At 38.9% G+C, this 21,213-nt stretch overlaps 1 protein-coding gene across 1 annotated transcript in view; it reads right to left on the bottom strand.

The window, feature by feature from the left end:
- Nucleotides 1-12,446, bottom strand: part of LOC102660590 (uncharacterized) — a 67,854-nt gene extending 55,408 nt beyond the window's left edge. Inside the window, exon 1 of the mRNA XM_041012879.1 lies at nt 12,261-12,446. Coding sequence (XP_040868813.1) covers nt 12,261-12,446 — 186 coding nt within the window. The remainder of the gene's footprint in view (nt 1-12,260) is intronic.
- Between the last annotated feature and the right edge of the window lie 8,767 nt (nt 12,447-21,213).

Genomic DNA, 21,213 nt, shown 5'->3' with positions numbered 1-21,213 from the left:
CTGGGTTGCTTCCTCCAGAAGCAATCCAGCTTCAATAAAACATTCAGGAAGGCCCAATTTTGATAAGTTCACCCCCCTTCTTTCGTAATTTACGAAAAAGTTACGGAAGCATATAGGACTTGATTTTCTTCTTTTTTTCTCTTCCCTCTCACCCGTATTAAGTTAAATATGCTTATTTAGGGTTATGAGAATTTTACGGAAGCATTACGGGTGTCCCGGAAGCCCTGGAATCCCATTTTTCAACAAAACGGGGAGTGTGGTGGCCACCTAGCTCGCCCAGGGTCGAAAATTACTATTTGCACCCCCATTTTACTAAATACACCCCCTTTGACTTTTTTTGGTGATTCTTTTTTCGTAAAGTTATGGAAACTTACGAATTTCGTAACGATACTTGTTTTCTTTCCGTAATGTTACGGAACCTTGCAGATTACATAATCATCCCTTTTTTGACTTACGGAATGTTACGAAACCTCACGAATTGTGCAACGATGCTTCCTTTATGATTTCCGGTGTGTCACGGAACCTTACGGATTGTGCATCAATACTTTCTTTTGATTTCCGGCACGTCACGGAACTTCACAAATTGCCTAATGAGGGGTGCCAAGCACCTCAAAATGACCAAACACAAGTTGCATGCCACCAAGCAAAGGTCCCCGGACGAAATTAGGGTATGACAGTTGCCCCTCTTTACTTGTCTTTTATTGGAGATAAAAGGGAAGTAAAGATAAGACACTAATTTTGTTCCTCTCGGTTGACGAGAGTCGCGGGTGGCCATAAAATCTCTGCATGCAAATGACTTGTTGTTCCCGGGGGAACAAAGGGTACAGAAGACGATGTCAGTCCTTGCATGCTATCAAGCGTTCTGTCTTACAGATAGCAAAATAATGTTTATACGGATAACCACTCGGGTATTTCCGCCCGATACTCCGCCGGCTCCACATCACGTTCCTGCACTAGAGTTTCCAGCACAGCTGTGATGCGGTCAAGGACATCACGGTTCTGATCCCTACCACGTCCTGCCATACTTAACCTGTAGGGAAGCTATTAGTACCCAAGAAATCCTAATGAGAGAGTGTACCACACAGGCTATGACAGTTATAACAACATCCTTCTCTTTATACATACTTATACACGCAACAATCCTATGAATCAGTCACACATCCATGCTCAAGACAAGAAAGCAGAAATACACACAATGTGTGACTTAACATCACTCCTCGAAACCTACTTCCAAGTTTCAGAGATACACAGCATTCACACAGCAAGACCATAACAGGTTCACTAGAATCCAACTTTGGCTCTGATACCACCAATTGTGGCGTCCCCAAAATAATGACTGGTTTAATAGTAATGATTTAATTAACAAAAACCATGGTAAATTTTTTTTTCTTCTTTTTCTTTTTCTTTTCTTTCTCTTTTCACCATAACAAGGTTTAGAAGGAAAATCCTCACTACAGAGTCCTGAATGGCCAGTTCACAACTCTATTCGGAGTCATTTCTTTCTTACCGCTCATCATCTCTAAACTATTTTGCTGTTTCAAAAGGAAGAATGTACCAGCCATTACTTTAGGTCGTCACGTGAAAATAAAAGAATAAACTACGGTCGATAAACTCTTTTACAAATAAATTTGCTAATGCTTTCTTTTCAAATAACAAGATTGATCATAAATGCATTCATCATTTAAAGCTGTCCAAAATATGGGAGTTTTACAAAATACACAGTGTCATCCAGAGCAAAGGTGTCCATAGTGGTGGCTTCAGCCACATGTATACAATCATCAAATTCCTATACAACAGGTTTACCCATACAAAACAAAAGAGTAAACCTAACAGTCAGTCCTAGATACACCCACCCTCAAAAAGTATATAAAACTAGTCCATGGAACTGTCCACTATGATGAAGAGCCTCCACTAGTCGCCATCTCTCTCGGGCCACTATCCTCCGTAGAGTCTGCCTCAGATGCCGACATGACTTCCTTGGGAGAATCCACCTCAGGAAGTGGGTCCTCATCACCCTCTAGAAAGTCAAGAGCATCCACAGCAGGCTCAGGAGGCAGCTCCTCGGGATCCTCCTCAGGGTCTTCCTCGGATGACGTCACCTCGATCACTTGGACTGGCTCCACTAGACGGTATGGTGTAGGCGTGGGTAGTATCCACTCCACAGTACGCTGAAGCGTGCGCACGGGTTCATCTGGATGCACCAAAGAAGTAGCCGTGAATCGAATCGTGCCCCGAAATCGGCACCTCGTGTTGCCTTCGAGGGTCTCCCAAGCTCCCTCTAGGCACTCCATCTCTACTCGATCATGGATTAGCTGCGCCGCCATCACGATCTACAAGGAAGAAAAGAAAGGGGTAGACTCTTTCACAAGAATCTAACCATGCCGCAACACAATGCTTCTCACAACCATTACATGCAAGTAAAAGGGGTATCTTTAGGCTTTTCATCTCTGGTAATCGATTACACAGCCTTGGTAATCGATTACCAGAGGCCAAACTCGAATCACACAGCTTCAGGACATGAAAACCTAAAAAAGGCACTGTGTAATCGATTACACATACCTGGTAATCGATTACCAGTGACCCATTCCTCTGTGTAATCGATTACACAGACTGGTAATCGATTACCAGAGGTCTCTACAACCTGCTGCCTTCAATTCTAAGCGTGGTAATCGATTACCCCCCTTGGTAATCGATTACCAGAAGCCCTTATGGCTTCCTGACCTCGTTTTCAAGCCTGGTAATCGATTACACCCCCTTGGTAATCGATTACCAGAGACCATCTTAGCCTCCTGTTTTCATTTTTAAGCCTTATAATCGATTACCCACCCTTGGTAATCGATTACCAGAGGCCATAACCCATATATCACACAAGATTCACAGCTGGCCAACCACCACAAGCCTCCTTGCTTTGTGGTCTTTGTTCCTTTTATCTGTTGACTGCCAGGAGCTCGCCTGTTTAGGTACATCACAGGTTCTCACTGACTGACTATGCCCGGGTTGGGTCGGGATTGGTCAAGCTTGGTTTTGGGCAATAGCACCCCACCTGACGTCCCCAAGGTCTCCTGACCCCCGCGACATATCTCCAGGTACCACTCTGTGGTCAACGAATAAAAGCAGGAAGTTTCACCCTTCTACACTTCCTCATCTCAAGCTTGTAGGATTATGGGGTACCCATCACATGTGGTACTAGGTGGCGGTCGGGCGATGGTGCACAACAAGTTTTCCACATCCACAAATCGCGCATAAACCCACCATCCCCTGTTGCCCACCTCCAACTGAGCTCACGTACTCCCACGTAGCCCATATCCTCGTTTCTCTCAACACCGGGTCCCCATCAATCCTCCCAAGCTTCCCCAACATCCAAGTAATACAACATTCAAACAGCACAAACTATCACAGCCAAGAAAACAGGGCAAAGGCAGAAAACTCTGCCCAAAACACCAACCAAAATCACAGCTTTTCTCACTTAAAGACCCCAGTAACAATTCCTTCGTTCCAGTTCGTTAACCGTTGGATCGACTCGACAATTTTACTGCAAGTCTCTAGTACATAAACCTACATTTTGACCGTTGGGATCTACTAAAAAACATCCAGAACTCATTATGCACTACTCTTTCCACAACCAGCAAAACATAGCATTTTTCTGCACATTGCTAAAATTCTGCTGCACCTATTTGACAGCAAAATTCTGCATAAGTGCAGATTTCGAAAATTACACTTTCCCTCATCCAATCTTGCCCAAATCAAATCCTACAAGTCCCAAATCATGTATCAATCATGTCTAAACCAAAGTCAAGCTTCAAACCACAGCAACACAAAATCTAGGTATCCAACACCCCTCATTTTAATGGATTTTCTAGGTTTGAGAAGTGAAATTGAGAATGGGATAAATTCGAAGCAAACTATCACCTCACACAAGTCTATAACATCAATTTAAACTTGTTCAAACTGGATTTATGCCTAAAATTTCACCGAATCAAAATTTGACCCTTCAACACCCAAATTTACCCTAGAAATGGCTCTTTATTCATTTTGGTCATTTGTTTTTCTCTCTAGCACAGCCCAAACTTTCTCATAAGTCCTAAATGGCATGTCAAGCTAGGATTAACTCATTTTAACCTCCATTTATCACAGAATCCAGATTTAACCTTCCAACTCTCAAAGCCTCACTCTTTTTCCACTCATAACACCACATTCTCACTTTCTAACCCTAGGTTAACTCTACCCTCCATCTCTAACAGTTTTCCATAAGCAATCTCAGCACATAAACATCACAAACATCATCATAAAAACCCTAGAACAGAATGGGTATGTTTAACTCATCCAAACATGGCAAGTTCAACATGCTTTCCACAAATTTCTTCACAAATAATCATCATAAAGCAGAAACCTAGCAAGACTACCCATCATATCTCCCAAAACCCCATACCCACGAAAATCAAAGGAGAAAGAAGTCCACCCAAACCTGAAATTTCGAAGTCCCACACGTAGAGACGCGCTTCACGACTCCGAAAATGCCCTCCTTTCGTCATTTGGAGCAGAAATGATGGCCAAAGGTTGGAGCTTTGTTTGGAGCTTAAATGGAGAATGAAGGAGGAAAGAATGGCAACGTGAAGGAGAGAGGAAAAGGCTTCTGAAAAATGTGGGGCTGAGTGAGGAGAGAGAGAGTTGCTTTTTAATTTTAAAAAGGCTTTTTCCTCATTTCTTATTATTTTATTATAAACTATGCCACATGTCTCCATTTGAGTGGAGCAAAAAGGGCCCACTTTCTCTTTTGATTGTGACCCATACTCAGCCACAAAAAGTGAGAAAAATCTGACCTTTGAAACGCTAAAATTCTGCCTCAGTTTGTGTGCCGTTTCTCTGGTTCTAGTTCCTCGTGTTTCTCTGCGTTCGTCGGGGCCAGTTTTCGAAAGTAATCAATATATATATCAAAACGCTCAGAATAAGACCCCAAGCGTGGCTCAGAGGTTGGTTTTCTTAAATTTTAAGTCTCACGCAAAACGATTATTTTTAACTAATTAATTAAGAATTAACCCATAACCTCCCAGTTATGGACTTCTCTTCCTTAATTAGCCTAACTCGCATATCTTGCCCCCCACTATTCCTACTTCTATCAAGAACATATATGCATATACACTGAATAATACTTATATATATATATATATATATATATATATATATATATATATATATATATATATATATATATATATATATATATATATATAATCATTCAGAATACATCGTTTCCAAAAATTCCGGGTAGAAATTTCCAGGATGTCACATAGGGTGACCTATTGGAGGCTCCCAACTTACTTCCAATGAAAGGCCTTTTTGTTACAAAATTTGAAAGTAATGAAAGTAAGTAAATTGTCAATGACAAGATTACAACAAGGTCCTCAATTTTGGTGGTTGTTCTCTCTTTGGTGATTCACTCAATTTGGAGTGCTTCTTAGTCCAATAGCTCTTAAGGTGGTTTTTCCCTTGCTTCTTGACTCAAATTCTTCAAGGGATGACACTAATCCTCCTTTCCAATTCCCTATATGGCAACTCACCAACAAGGAAACAAAGAGACAAGCAATAACCAAAGACCAAAAAAATGAAATGAAAGCTAAACCAATAGAGTTTTAACAAGACAAATTTTCAAGGATTATTCAACAATTAAAGTGATGAAAAGCACACAAATGCAAGCTAGGACTCAAAGAGAAACCTAGAATGGCTCTTGAGTAGAGTAGAAAGACTAAAAAAAAAAGACTCAAGAAACCTCTTGTTTTGGCAATTTTTTTCAGACTAATTTTCAATTGAAATTTCAGAACTAGGATTGGTACAAAATAGGCACCAATTATAGAACAAATTTTGAGCCAAAACAACAAGCACACTTTCCTTTCACTTTTTTTCCTGGACACTGATTTTTCTGCCAACTTGTGTGATTTTTATTATTTTTTCCTTTAATCCAAATTTCTTGGTTCTTTTTTCATAATTTTTTTCCAGATGTCTAGAAAATTCAGTAAAAAGTTTAGCTCAAAAAACGTAGTGACCAATTCCCAGTAATTTATAAAAGTTTGTATGTTCAAGCTGCCAGCACCAGCAATTTCAACCTAGAAATCAAGAGTAGTGTTTATGTTGCTTAAGGCTGAGATAGTTACAATTTGTATTTGCTTATGCTCAATTATTTTGAATAACACAATTCAAGAGAGCTTAAGACTTATTTTGATTCACAAATCCAGCAACAACTCAACTTCATCATAGGCATCATGTAGGAAACTTAGAGAAAAAAAAAAGAGTTCAACAACATGACTACTTCTAGGAATTGATTTAGAACATGTTATGAACTAAATAATATGCATGAATTAGACTCAAAATTCAAAAGATAGGCTAAGAATGACAAGAATACATGAACAAATGTATCTAGAATTCAATCAACAAAATCAAAATTCAACACAAACGTAGAACATAATGTGACAATTATTATGACTAAACATGACTATAAGACAACATGGATTAAGTGATTTACACTTAGATTTTTGTGTTTTTTTTCTAATCAATATTTTGGAAGAAAATTTAGATCCAAAGGTTCAGCATAAGAAGATTATGACTGAAAAATGATAGAACCTAAAATCAACACAAAAACATGATTCAAGAGTAGATCTATAAAATTTGAACCATAGAAATGCAAGAACAAGTGTAGATCTAAGATTTAATCGGTTTATTTTTTTTTTTTGAATCTACTCTAAACAGCACCAAACCACAAGACAATGGAGGATATACATGGAGAATAAGATGAAGAACAAGGAATTAAAGAGAATTCACCGAAAAAAGATAGAGGAAGCAAAAGAACATCACCTAGATGAAGATGCTCTTGATACCACATGATGTAAGTTTCATTGGAGCTTGTAGACCTAGGATCTTCTTCATCAATGGATTCCTTTGGTTCTTGGAAGATGAATGGTAGTGGAATGGAGAAGGAAGAGAGAGAGGAGACGCCACTTGATGCAATCCTACCCCGTAAGGGCATTGGATAGAAGACTCCAAGTAGATTGGACTAGAGATGCAAGAGAAGGCCCTAGGGTTCTCATGAGCCTTAGGGCAGATTTCGGGCTCATGGGCTAAGTATGAGCCCACTTATCTTTGTACATACTAGATTAAGGTTTCATTATTTTTGGGCCTTGTATTTAGGGCTCCATAAATTGGATTGGGCTTCTCCTAATTCAATTAAATTTATTTTCCAACACACACATCAAATATTCACTTAATGCATATGAAATTACAAAAACTACCCCTAATAAAAAAAACTAGTCTAGGTGCCCTAAAATACAAGGGCTGAAAAATCCTACATTTCTAGGGTACCTTACCTACATTATGGAGCCCTAAATACAAGGCCCAAAAATAATTAAACCTTAATCTAATATGTACAAAGATAAGTGGGCTCATACTTAGCCCATGGGCTCGAAATCTGCCCTAAGGCTCATGAGAATCCTAGGGCCTTCTCTTGTATCTCTGGCCCAATCTACTTGGAGTCTTCAATCCAATGCCCTTACGGGGTAGGATTGCATCACCACTTCAAGGAGAAGATGAGTCTAGAAGAAGTTCACCACCATAGGAGGCCATGGATAAGAGCTTGGAGGAAGAAGGAGATGAATGAAGGGAGAGGAAGAGAAGAGCACGAAATTTTGTGCTCTAAAAGAGCTCTGAAATATGAAGTTTAATTTTCAAATGATCAAAGTTGAAAAAATGCACACACATGACCTCTATTTATAGCCTAAGTGTCACACAAAATTGTAGGAAAATTTGAATTTCAATTCAAATTTCACTTGAATTTGTGGAGCCAAAATTTCACTAATTATGATTAGTGAATTTTAGTTATGGTTCAACCCACTAATCCAAGATCAATTCCAAGATTCTCCACTAGGTGTGCTTAGGTGTCATGAGGCATGTAAAGCATGAAGGACATGCACAAAGTGTAATTATATGATGTGGCAATGTGGTGTAGTAAGCAAATGCTCACCTCCCCCTCTAAAATTTAATTGGATTGGGCTTCTACCAATTCAATTAAATTTATTTCCCAATACACACATCAAATATTCACTTAGTACATGTGAAATTACAAAACTACCCCTAATACAAAAACTAGTCTAGGTGCCATAAAATACAAGGGCTGAAAAATCCTATATTTCTAAGGTAGCCTACCTACATTATGGTGTCCTAAATAAAAGGACCAAATACAATGACATCTTAGTCTAATATGTACAAAGATAATTTGACCCAACCTTGGCCCATGGGCTCAGAAATTTACCCTGAGGTTCATGAGAACCCTAGGGCCTTCTTTAGCAGCTCTAGCCCAATCCTCTTGGAGCCTCTTGCTCATGGCTCTAGTGACTGGTCCCTTCCTAGGGAGGATTGCATCACATACCAACAACTAGGTTACCGTACCCCAATCCCTCATGAAAATACAATAAACTAGCCCTGTCCTATCAAGTTCTAAGGATCAAACCATTTCCCAATGTTGAATGACCCTAATTGAGCATGCATCTACATGATCAAGGCAAAAGCATACTGAAAATGAAGTACTGATAGCACAGAGAACACATGCAACATCATTAGAAAGATATAAGAGTATTTACATCAAGTACCCTGTAGGAAGAACCAACTGAGGATTTAGCTCTCCATAACTGGGAAACTTCTCTTGCAAAGATGAAAAAGAGAAAATGAAAGATTAGGAAGTACAAGTGGTGAGGATGTCTCCTTCACCTCTAAAAACCTCACAATCACTCAAACTCTCCTCCAATACTCCGCATGATAACTTCCTCTTTAATCTCTGTTGTCCCTCAGGATCTTCACACCAGAAGTTCTCTCCGCCACTCAGCCACTGAGAGGAATACTTCCAAGAACAGAGAACACGCCAAAAATTGAGAACTCCCTTCCATTTATGATTTCAGGCTTTAAATAGTGTTGCTGATTTTTGGTCATTCACTCAGCCACATTCAGGTTCGCTTAGCCAAATTAAGTGGCATTTGGCTTAGCGCGCCTCTTCTTCACTCAGCCTGGAGGTGCAAGCGGTGCGCTTAGCGAATTGATTCTCGCTGAGCGCATCATGACAACTCATCTGCTTCTAGGATCTTCTATGCGCTTAGCCATGAACTGTTTTGCTTAGCGGATGACTCGCTAAGCCAGAGAATTAGCTTAGCGAGCGGCTCAAAATCAGCACTTCCATAAACTTACTTATTTTACCTGAAATTGAAGTAGAAAGGTTATTAAATACACAAAAGTGGGATACTAAGTACTTATTACCTATGTTTAACCAAAGATACTCACAATAATACAAAAAGAATTGTAAATGGAAGGAGTCGAATACAATTTACACAACTTTTTTACACAAAAGTTAGTCGTATTAATCAACTAACAGCGACGCAAAGAGAAACTGACATAGAGCTCACGTGGTGAGGGGAGTTTATTATTGTTTATAGTTTTTAATACCATAGTTGGGGTCAGGGAACCTAACTATGGGGATGTATGTCTGTCCCTGTTGCATTGTTTGGTGAATGTATATTAAAAAAAAAAAGAAATTATGTTCATTTTTCATAAGCAAATTAGTGGAGTTCTAATTTAAAAACAGAAATTTTTGCGGTCTAGAGTGGTGATATTGTAGCGACGAGGTGGGTCGTTACAAAAATAGGCATGCAAACTTCGCCTTAAAATGTAGTAAATGTAGGCTTTGTACCCAACAATGCAATGGAAAAGGTTTTGAATCATGAAAATTGTGCAATGCTCATGGCATTTTTTCTCTCTTATTATACTTTGTTTCTTTCTCTTTTTTTGTATGAAAAACATAGGTTGACTGTTTCTTTCTAAAATATGTGATTATTCATGCAACCTCATCCTATCTTTTGCAGATTGCTTCGAAGACTCCCTCAGAATGTATGTTTTGTTTGGTTTAATCACTTGACAATTTTGGATGATGATAGTGGAGTCATTTAACATTTAATCAATCAACTGAAATATTGATCCTAGGGTTTGTCCCTTTCTTTTTGTTTAAAAACTTTGATTATTTTGCACAACAAGGAAATAAAAAGCTTTGGGATTGACCGCATGCACCATTGAAGGATGACAATGGATTGTTACACTTTTGTATATAACCAAGTGAAACATTCCTGATTTAAGATCATAGAGGGATACCATGGATCTGTCGATCCTGCTGTTGCTTGATGCCATGGGCTGATTCTGAAAGAATTTATTTAACAAAGGCTACCCTTGGATTCGAAAGGAACCCTAGGGAGTTTGTGTGAGCAACTAACATCAGATATACCCTACTATCGCAATTGTCTTTGGGCATCTTCCACAAGTTCTCGGTCGAATGAGTTTTCTTCTCAAATGTGCAAGTGCAAACCTTAAGGATTCTTTTTTTCTTCTTTTTAACAATCACAAGCATGTGCATGTTCCATTCCATAATCCAAACTCAAAAGCCAAATCAGTCCTTCCTTGATTCACATAGGCTTTATTGGGCTTGTAAGGTGGTCAGGGGGTAAGAGGACAATGAAAGAAAGGATCAGAGAGGCTCAAAGAGTGTTTAAGGGTTATATTGAGTAAGAACCTTGAGAGCCTTGCTTGTACTTTTATTCATTTCAAATTTATGGGTTGGGCTCTACTCCATTTGTCTTATACATTAATCCTCATTACATTTTTGTGCCTTCCTTGTAAAATTTGGAGGTCTTTTGTCTCCTTTTGCTATGCTTGCCATTGGCAGATTTACTTTTTGCATTTTTTTTAATTTCATTGTTGCCCAACCTAGACTTAGTAAACCTCACGCATGTGTTGTTTGCATTGCTCTTCCCACCAATTTAGTAGTGGTTCCTACTTTGGGTTTTTGTTTTGTTTTTTAGAGAAAACAATTATTCTTTGGCTCGAAGGGGGTAGCAAGGGATAAATTAGTGTTTGGGATGAAGAAACATGGCCACGTGTCATTTCAAGTCCTGACTGAAGGCTCTTTATAGTTTGAATTTTGGGATATAACCACTAATAAACATGCTCCTGATTGTTTTCTTTTATTCTTTCTCCTTTTTATATTTCTTTCTTATATATATACCCTAAATATTGCCTAGGGCGCCATTTTCGAGTTTTCAACCTACCAGGTGAGAACCTTTTATTTGCCCTTAGGTTCACTTGAAGCTCATGCATGGTGTCTGTCATGCCTTTGTAGCAAGAAGAAATGAAAAGGAAAGAAGAAACGAAAGAAACTGTGCAGGTTCTCAAAAGAGAATTTTCAAGGACAAAATACATTTGAAAAATTTTCAATTGATAAATTAAACCAAATGATTCTCACTCTTCACAAAACTTTTAAGAAAGATAAGATGAGGTCGCATGCATGTATGTGTTTGGTGTTCATTAATTTGAAACACAATCAATCAAATGTTTATTCAATCTTACTCATCGCTTACAGAACCCTCACCAAACGTGTAGAACGTGCAATATTTGATTGAGCAGATTTGGAGATCAACTCTGGAGTACAGGTCACTTGAGCAAACAAGCTAGCGACATAAATTCATATTCCAGTGAAAGTTAACTAGATATGCAAAGGTATAATTATGAGAGAATGAGAGACAATAGCATCAAATTCATCTATATTATTAACGTTGTGACTGTTGTTTACAGTAATGACGTAAGCATGAAAATCCTAATGAGTCCTTGGAGACATCCAATAACAACCTTCAAATTACCCCAAGCATCATGCATAGTATCCACTTGATGGCATCAGAATTCACAAGCGATTTTCCTCCTGAAATCTCAGCCAGCCTACATCAATCAAACATTGCACCTTATGTTTCAGGGTCATACAGTACTCAATAGAATGCCCCGGAGCTCCCCCATGATAAGCCCATGTCACATTTGAGTTGTATCCTCGGGGAAATAAAGGTTGAGGAATCTTTTTGGGCTTATGGCTACTATTCCATTATTGAGCACATATGGGAGTAAGTCAGCATATGATATCAGGATTGGGGTGAATTCTACATCCTTATTTTCTGGGAATTTCGTTCTCTGGTTGGTGTTTTGGTTGGTATTAGTGTTGGTGTTTGGTCTTGGTTATGCAGCTAGTGGATTTTGTGGTTGATTTAAGGGTGGCCTTTGTGGCTGATTGGGTGTTCTTGGTTGGTTGGTAATGGGCAGGACTAATGTTGGCTGAGTAGTGATATTGTTAGGGAGGATATTGGTACATGGTATTATAAGGGGCTAGTGGAAAGTTTGGCCATAACATGAGGTTCTACCTCCTTTTTCCTCTCGCCACTCCTCCCAGGTCCCCTATTACTAGGATTCACAAAAGCAACATAATTAAATTTTCCTTTCCTCAGACGCTCAATTCTCTCACTAGCAAACACTAGATCTGCAAAACTTGAAGGCATATAACCTACCATCTTCTCATAATAGAACACCGACAATGTGCCAATTATCATGGTTATCATCTTTCTCTATCATAGGGAGTACTACTTGATCCGTCAGATCTCTCCACCTTTGAGCGTATTCTTTGAATGATTCATTATCTCTGTTGCACATGTTTTGTAGTTGCATTTTGACTTGAGCCATGTCAGAGTTGTATTGATACTACCTAATGAAGGCATCCATTAGATCCTTCCAGGAGTGGACCCAAGAGGGTTCCAAGTTAGTATTCCAGATAATTGTTGTCCTAGCCAGGCTTTCCTAGAAGAAATGCATCAACAACTTTTCATCTTTCGCATATGCTTCCATCTTCCTACAATACATCTTCAGGTGATTCTTCGGGAAAATGGTCCCCTTGTATTTATGAAATTTTGGGACCCTGAACTTTGAAGGAATAACAACGTCGGGTACCAAGCACAATTTTGACATGGCACTATCAGATTGGTCCATTTTTCCTTATTGGGATCCGTGCTCCCTCTATGCCATTAATGTAGAGACTTTCCTCCAGTCCTCTTTTATGCACTGTGCTCCTTCCTCTTGACCTAATGGGCTCTCCTTCAGAGCCCAATAGGTCACACAATCTCCTTTTTTTTATGTTTTCTACTCTTTTTTATGTCTTTTTTTTTCTTTTTTTATTGTTCTTTCTTTTTCTCTTTTTTTTGTTGCTTTTCTTTTTTTCTTATTTTTTTCATTTTTTTAATTTTCTTTTTTATTAATTTATTTGGGACCCCTAGACAGAATTAGGATCTCATGGCATACTAGTTGTCAGACCCTAATTTCATCCAGGTATAATGCTTTTATCATTGCCGATTGAATTGTGGCGTTTGGCACCGATTACAGCACAAGGCCAAGGGGTCACTCAGGGTTTTGATGGTTTTTTGTTACAACTAGAAACAAAGCCACAAGGAAGGGCCAAAATGGTCTTTTCATGAACATTTATGACCCTAAATTCGCCCAGGCTAGCATCCAGCTCGCCTGGGCTAAGATGTAACTTCAGCCCTAAGCAAGCAGCTCGCCTGGGCGAGTAGATACCTTCACCACTAAGTAAGCAACTCGCCTGGGCAAGTTTCCTTGCACTCAATGGTTGTTTTATATAAAATAGTCATGCAGGGATGATGAAAAAAGGGGTTCAACAGCTAAAGAACAAAGAGAAAACGCAGAAGAAGGAGAAGAGGAAATGTGGAGCTGAGGCGCCGTAGAATTGTGACTATGAATCACTTCCTTCATAATTTCTCTTGTTAGTCTTGTGCTCTACATAATGGTTGGTTAGTTTTTCTTAAGGTCTGGCTGTAATCTTGGTACTCTTATGTGTCCCTTTTGGTATTATATATGTATTAATCTTTTCTACTCATTATTGGTAATTTCATTCCACTCGTAATGCTTGATTCTATTTGATCACTAATGTCATGAAATTGAATTTTAAGTGAGACTGGAATGTAATCTAAGAATTTGAACTGAATGATTTTACTCTTAACATTACATTTCTAGGAATAGAGCATAACGTTTTGATTGCAAAAAGCACGAGAATATAATTGTAATGTTGGGGTATTTATTGCATATGCGAGGGATCGATATTTAGTAAATATTCTTAGGTTCCAAGTGCTGGGAATTGACTTGGGATAACTATGTGTGCATCAATAATGTTAGAAAATGATTTATATATGTTAATCTTATTAGGATACAAAGGGTATGAATGATGAAATCCAATCCTATGTGTCCTTGAATTAATTTAAGTCATTTTCATAATTTACATATTTTCGATGCACTAAATTCCGTTATTTTATGTTATTTTCGTATTTTCGTTGTTCTCGGGATTCCGTTACTTTTACTATTCTTTTACTTTAAGTTGTCTTTAGTTAATCAAACCAAAACCAATGACATTCGATTAAATTTTTACATAACTACTGAATTGATAATCTTTATTCAAATAAATTAAGTAAACTTGAGTTCTTGTGGAGATGAACTATTTTATAAATGTAAAACCTACAATGACAATTGGTACGCCTGCCAAAAGTCAAACAAGTTTCTAGCACTGTTGTCAGGGATTGCCACGCTAAGTCTCGGACTTGCCTGGTAATTCTCCTAGAGCGCTTTGTTTTCATAGCGCACGATGCTGGGTCTTGGACTTGCCTCGCTCGCTCGAAGATATTCATCATATTCATAATAGGTGGATGCGAAGGATATTCGACCAATAAACAAAATCAAATAAAAAAATGAATTCAACACAAACATTTTTACCTAAAGAACTACGTAGGTCTGATTTCCTCATTGCACCCGGGGATACGTAGAAGCAAGGGCAACACCTTTGTCGATTCAAATAAAAAAAAACACAAAAAAATTCACCGCTCTCGGGAAAATAAATAATTTTGGAAGTCACGTTATTTTTATTGCACACTCAATTAAAGGTTGTCATTCTTTGTGACGGGCGCGTGGGGTGCTATCCCTATATGTGAACAACTTCCGAACCCCTTCTTTTCAAAATTTGCAAACCTTATTTTTTTTCTAACATTTTCCTTAAATAAATATTAGTGGTGACTCCCTCTCGTTTTCTTCTTAGAAAACAAATCTCTTTTATTTTCTTTCGCTGTCCCGTCGTGGTGTAGGCTGCAACAAATGGCGGCTCCAATGGGGACCCGTTAGAGAGTCAAGTCATTTAATCGAGTGTGCAATTTCATCTTGTTTTTTTTTTCTTTTTTCTTTTTTTTTCTTTTATTTATTAATGCGTTTTGCTTCTGTTCATTATTGTTCTTGTTTCATTCTTTATCGCAATTTCGTTTTGATCTCGCTTCTTTTATCCGTTGTTATGCTATCGCGTGCATATATGTCACTATGTTGTTTTCTCCTCGTGTATGATTGTGTTAATTTATTGCTTTGTGGGTAGAAATAACTGTTATTTAATCCTAGGGTGGACGATACCTGCTATACCTGTCTGGGAATTTTATGGTTGTTTTGCAGGTAGGGTTGGGTAGTCATCTAGGTTGCTCCACTCACACACTTCACCTACACCTTATCACACACTTTGAGATGATGGGCCCTATAGCTAGGTCTGAGTGAGTCATAGGGAGTGGAGGGCTAACGAGTGTCATGCTGGGTCTTGGACTCGCCTAACTATCATGAACCCTCATCTAGAGTTTCCCTCTCGAGAAACGCATCACCTCTGGTAGGTTGTCTACTGCCGCGTATGTTGTTACAAAAGGGGTTGCTAGCTCTAGAGGCCGATGAAATTTGTTTAGAGCTACCCGTGGAAAATGTCATTGATAGTGGACCCTTAGATCTATGTTGTTAGGCTGCTGAATTAAGGACACAACTTTCTTGTTTTCTTTTGTCTTAAATTTTTCTTTCTCATACGCATTAGGTTTCTTTCTTTGCATACAATGCATGCCATACAAGTTAAGATTTTGCATATCATAGTTAGTCATTCGCGTCATATTCATTGCATATCTTATATCAGCATGTTAGCTCAACACATTTTGTGCATCTTCCTCACACATATTGCTCATGCCTTGTATGTCTATGGATTCTCATGATCATGAAACATTCATCCATGCGACAGAAACATGGGCATCTTTTTGCATGATGGTGCACATCAAGTTAGCGAATGTTAGCTCATCGCCAAAAAAATAAAAAGGGGGAAAGGATTTTTATGGATATTAAAAATGATGTGCACCATCAAGCGAGGAATCTTTGTTCCCATCACTCTTCGTGTTCATTAATCATAGCTCTGGCTCATTCATTGCATTCTGAGTTGTTTGAGTAGGTTACTGAAGATTGCTAATTCTAAAGACTGCTCTAAAACATAGGTTCAAATCAAGCATTTTCATTCACCAAGAGGTTCACACATGTTAAGGTTTCAATGCCTGACTTATCTGGTTTGAAAGTACTGAAACAGTTGATGACACCGCAGCAACACCGAGACTTTGTCAAAACTTATGGGAAGATTATATACTTATCCATGATAAAAGTGCCTACAACCGCCATTACCGCTTTGGTCCAGTATTATGATCAGCAGATGCGATGCTTCACTTTCAGAGAACAATGGTAGGCCTACAACCGCCATTCCCGCACTCTGTGTAAGGATGCTGTTTAATTTTGTGATGAACAATGGTAGGCCTACTTGTCCATTAGAAGATTTTCGCATGGCGCCGGATAAGAGCAAGATTAATTGGGAGGAGATTTTGGCTAGCATGACAAGTTCAACAATTCACTGGTTCCCAAGGCGGGAGGAGGTGCCTAATGTGTTATGTTGATGTGGAGCTTTCCTTAATGTCCCACTGTTGGGAAAAAAGGGTTGTGTCAACTATAACCCTATGTTGGGGATCAGGCAATTAGGATACTCGATTTGTGGACTGCCCTCAAATGGAGCTATCCAACTTTTCATTGCTCGAGGATTAAATGAAGAACATCCCAGTCTGCACCAACAAATTAGGAAGGTGTGGGACTCACCAAATATGAGGGACAAGGAGTGAAGAAATAAAGATGAGGGTGTTGTAGGAAAGAATGTTGAAGGGAGTAGGATCAGGGTAAGGAAAGAATGTAATAGACTAAGGGATATCAACATGTCAACGACTGAAGCATTGGAGCGAGAAATGAGAAAGGCTAAAGGGGAAGAGACGAATAGAAAAAGGTACCAAGGAGCTTTGTCAGGCAATAGTAACAAACTCAAGCTGAGAAGTGCAGAGAGGGACCAAGCAATAACGGAAAATGTGGCATTGAGAGATGAGTTGAAGGATTATTGGGTGTCAAAGGAAAGCTTGAAGGAGAAGTTAGGCATGATGGAAAAGAATATGCTAGTAATTGTCGATCAATATGAGGTAAAGATGACGAGGGAGAGGCAAGATCTGGCTACTTTACATGGGCAGGCTTTGAGAAGCAAGGAAGGAAGTGATAGAACTACTACATCAGGAAAGCAGGAAGTGGATGAATGGGTTTATGCTCACGCTAAATAAGAGTCAAGAGCTCCTGACGAAGGCTAATTTATACTTTGCTCCTGACGAAGTTCATAGTCTCTTTGATTATTGCCAGCACATGGTCAAACTTATGACTCACATAATTAAGAACCACTGATGCACTTGTTATTTATTTTTGGTTGTACCCTGACACGATGTAATGAACCCAGTTTTGTTTTAATGAAAAGCGGGTTTGGTTTGACCCTATGTTCTTTTGAGCGGCTTGTGTAAATTTTGCAATATTGTAGAAACTTATAATTTTCATGCATTCATGCTTATTGTTTGTTGCATCCTTATGCATTGCTCATTGCATTCTTTCCTTGAAATAAAAAAAGTAACCATTGTAATCAACAAGAAATACAACACTTTACGACACCCTTACTAGACGCGTGCCAAGACCAAGATAATGAGTGAAATAGAGCATGTGCAGGAATAAATGAAGGCCGATATGGATGCCATGAAAGAGCTAATGCCTCCATGATGGTGGCTCGGATTATGTTGAGGGATGAATATGAGCCCAATATGGGTTTGGGCCAAAATAGTGATGGCATGTTGACTTTGTTGGAAGTTTCCAAAAATTGTGGGAGGTTCAGGTGGATTACAAGCCCACCAATACTGATGAGGACATGACCAAGAGCAAGGGCAAGGATCCACTTGAAGGACTTGGAGGACCTATGACAAGGGCTAGAGCAAGGAAAGCCAAGGAAGCTCTTCAACAAGTGTTGTCCATACTATTTGAATACAAGCCCAAGTTTCAAGGAGAAAAGTCCAAGGTTGTGAGTTGTATCATGGCCCAAATGGAGGAGGACTAAATGACACCACTTTGTTTCAATTTTAGAGTGTTTAGTTTGTCTAAATAATGGCCCAATCCTTGTAAAGTTGGCTGACCAAAAATATGTTTTGGGTTAATCAACTAAAAAGGCTTTAGTTAGGTTTAGTTCAAGCTGTAATAAGGGCCCAATTGGCAACCTAGGCATCAGCCTTTTGGGAGACCAAATGGTGGCTGACTTGTTGGCTGTTGGGGGTGACTTTTGGTTGCCACAATTTCAGTTACACTCAGCCATTAAGTTTTTTTTTTTAATTCCCTAGGTTAATGGCATTACGTTATTTTAATTCTAGGTTAGTGGGTCATTACTAAAATCTGCTGTAAAGCTTCTATATAAGCTGAACCATTTTATCAATAAAGACAAGTTGAGTTTTATTCAGAAAATTAGAGTTTATCTCTTTTATCTTAGTGAGAGTGATTCTCCTAAATTCTTGAGTGATTCAAGAACACCTTGGCTGTATCAAATGACTTTCACAACCTTTGTGTGTTGCCCTCGCTGGAAAGAGTGATTCTTTCCTTCCTATCATCATCACCCTTGTTCTTTCAAACCACAATTCCAGAAAATCCACCTCTGCCCAGAATTATCTCGTGGCCATAACTCCCATTTTACGCACTCAAATTAAGTGATTCTTGAGCCTAAATTGAATTTCAAAACGAGACCTTTCACCTCGTTTTGGAATCACCTCATTTGGAGCCCTGTAGCTTCAGTTATTTCCATTTCTATATTTCTATCTAGCCACCACTTAACCTACGTTTTACCATCCCATTCATCCATTTTATGCCAAGAACCACCTTATTAAGACCCACGAAATTAGCCACCTTATTTTCCATCCTTTCCTTAATCAATTTCCGCATTTTCCATCAAGGTTTAATCCTAGATGATCCTAAGTCAGCCCTTGTGCTATGTGGGTTCATATCATTTGGTAATCAGAGCTCAGGTTCTAGGATCAACACTTCCTTTGCTGGAAATATTGGGTAACATCCTTCTTTATTCTCTTTGCCATTTATATTACCTTCTTATTCATATATATTTTTTTAGGCTGAACCATTGCAAAAGTTAAGCCTTTTGATCTCTTTGTTATAAAAAAAAAAAAGAAGCAGAATTTCGTATAAGCAAAATTAAAAAAAATAAAAAAAATTGGGCTGAATGGTTCATGCTTGAAGAACTTTAAAAAAAATCTCTTTAAGGTAATATATTGGTTGCATGAAGGATTGTTACTTGAATTCCTAAATTCTGAATTTTATTTCCTTCATTTGTGCCTAAAAACATTGTTAGCCTTTTTCTTGGTTAACCTTTCCCTTGTCTCTCTAGCCTTACCTTACACATATTGGTGAATTGTTCTTTGTTGTGGCCATAATCTCTTGAATTGCCTAAGAACTCAAGGGGAATTAGAGTGGTAAAAGGCAAGAGTGTTTCATTAGAGAAAAGCCATAATTGTGTGATACACTTGAGTGGGTGAGGTATTCAAACAACAACTATAATTGTCTTGTTACGTTTGATTTGTTTGTTTGAGATGTCAGGTACTAATCCTAATGATGGAGTGGGGCTTTCGCAATTCCAAATGCAAGCTTTGATGCAACATTTGGAGAGGTTAATGAAACAACGAGATGATGCGCTCCATGAGAGGTTGGATCAAATGGAGAATAGAGATCATAATGAAGAAGAAAGGAGGAGAAGAGGGAATGATGGTATTCCTAGACAAAACCGAATTGATGGTATTAAACTCAACATTCCTCCATTTAAAGGAAAGAATGATCCGGAGGCCTACTTGGAGTGGGAGATGAAAATAGAGCATGTTTTCTCATGCAACAACTATGAGGAGGACCAAAAGGTGAAGCTTGCCGCCACGGAGTTTTCCGACTATGCTCTTGTGTGGTGGAACAAGCTACAAAAGGAGAGAGCAAGAAATGAAGAGGCAATGGTTGATACATGGACGGAGATGAAAAAGATCATGAGGAAGCGGTATGTGCCGGCTAGTTACTCAAGGGACTTGAAATTCAAGCTCCAAAAACTAACCCAAGGCAACAAGGGGGTTGAGGAGTATTTCAAGGAAATGGATGTGCTCATGATTCAAGCAAATATTGAAGAAGATGAGGAGGTAACTATGGCTCGATTTCTTAATGGTTTGACTGATGATATCCGTGATATTGTTGAGCTGCAGGAGTTTGTTGAAATGGATGATTTGCTTCACAAAGCAATCCAAGTGGAGCAACAATTAAAAAGGAAGGGAGTGGCTAAGAGGAGTTTTACCAACTTTGGTTCTTCTAGTTGGAAAGACAAAGGTAAGAAAGATGGGGCTGCTACTTCTAGTAGTTCCACACCTATCCCATCAAAAACTCGCTCAAAGTCCCAAGAGGAACCCTCTAAAAGGAGTAGAGATGTGAAGTGTTTCAAGTGCCAAGGCCTAGGACACTATGCTTATGAGTGCCCTAACAAAAGGTCCATGGTTCTTAGAGATGGAGAATATATAAGTGAATCTGATGTTGAAGAGGAAGAGGAGAGTGAGTACGTAGAGGAAGAGGAGACTCCGGAGGGAGATTTGTTGATGATTAGGCGGTTACTTGGTGGTCAATTGAAGCATGAGGAGGAGAGCCAAAGAGAAAACATCTTTCACACTAGATGTTTAATCAATGGCAAGGTGTGCATGGTGATCATTGATGGAGGTAGTTGCACCAATGTGGCTAGTGCTAGATTAGTGTCAAAGCTAAATTTAGCTACTAAACCACATCCTAGGCCATACAAACTTCAATAGCTTAGTAAGGATGGGGAGGTGCAAGTGAGGCAGCAAGTTGAAGTGGACGTTTCCATTGGGAAATACAATGATAAGGTACTTTGTGATGTTGTTCCTATGGAGGCCAGTCACTTACTATTGGGGAGACCATGGCAATTTGATAAAAGAGCCAATCATGACGGTTACACCAACAAGATCTCTTTCATGCACCAAGACAAAAAGATTGTGCTCAAGCCATTGAGTCCACAAGAAGTGTGTGAGGATCAAAAGAAAATGAGAG

The sequence above is a fragment of the Glycine max genome, chromosome 19, assembly GCF_000004515.6.
Source record: "Glycine max cultivar Williams 82 chromosome 19, Glycine_max_v4.0, whole genome shotgun sequence".
NCBI lineage: Eukaryota > Viridiplantae > Streptophyta > Magnoliopsida > Fabales > Fabaceae > Glycine > Glycine max.
The sequence above is the reverse complement of the archived record's forward strand: the minus strand, read 5'-3'. Positions and strand labels throughout refer to the sequence as shown.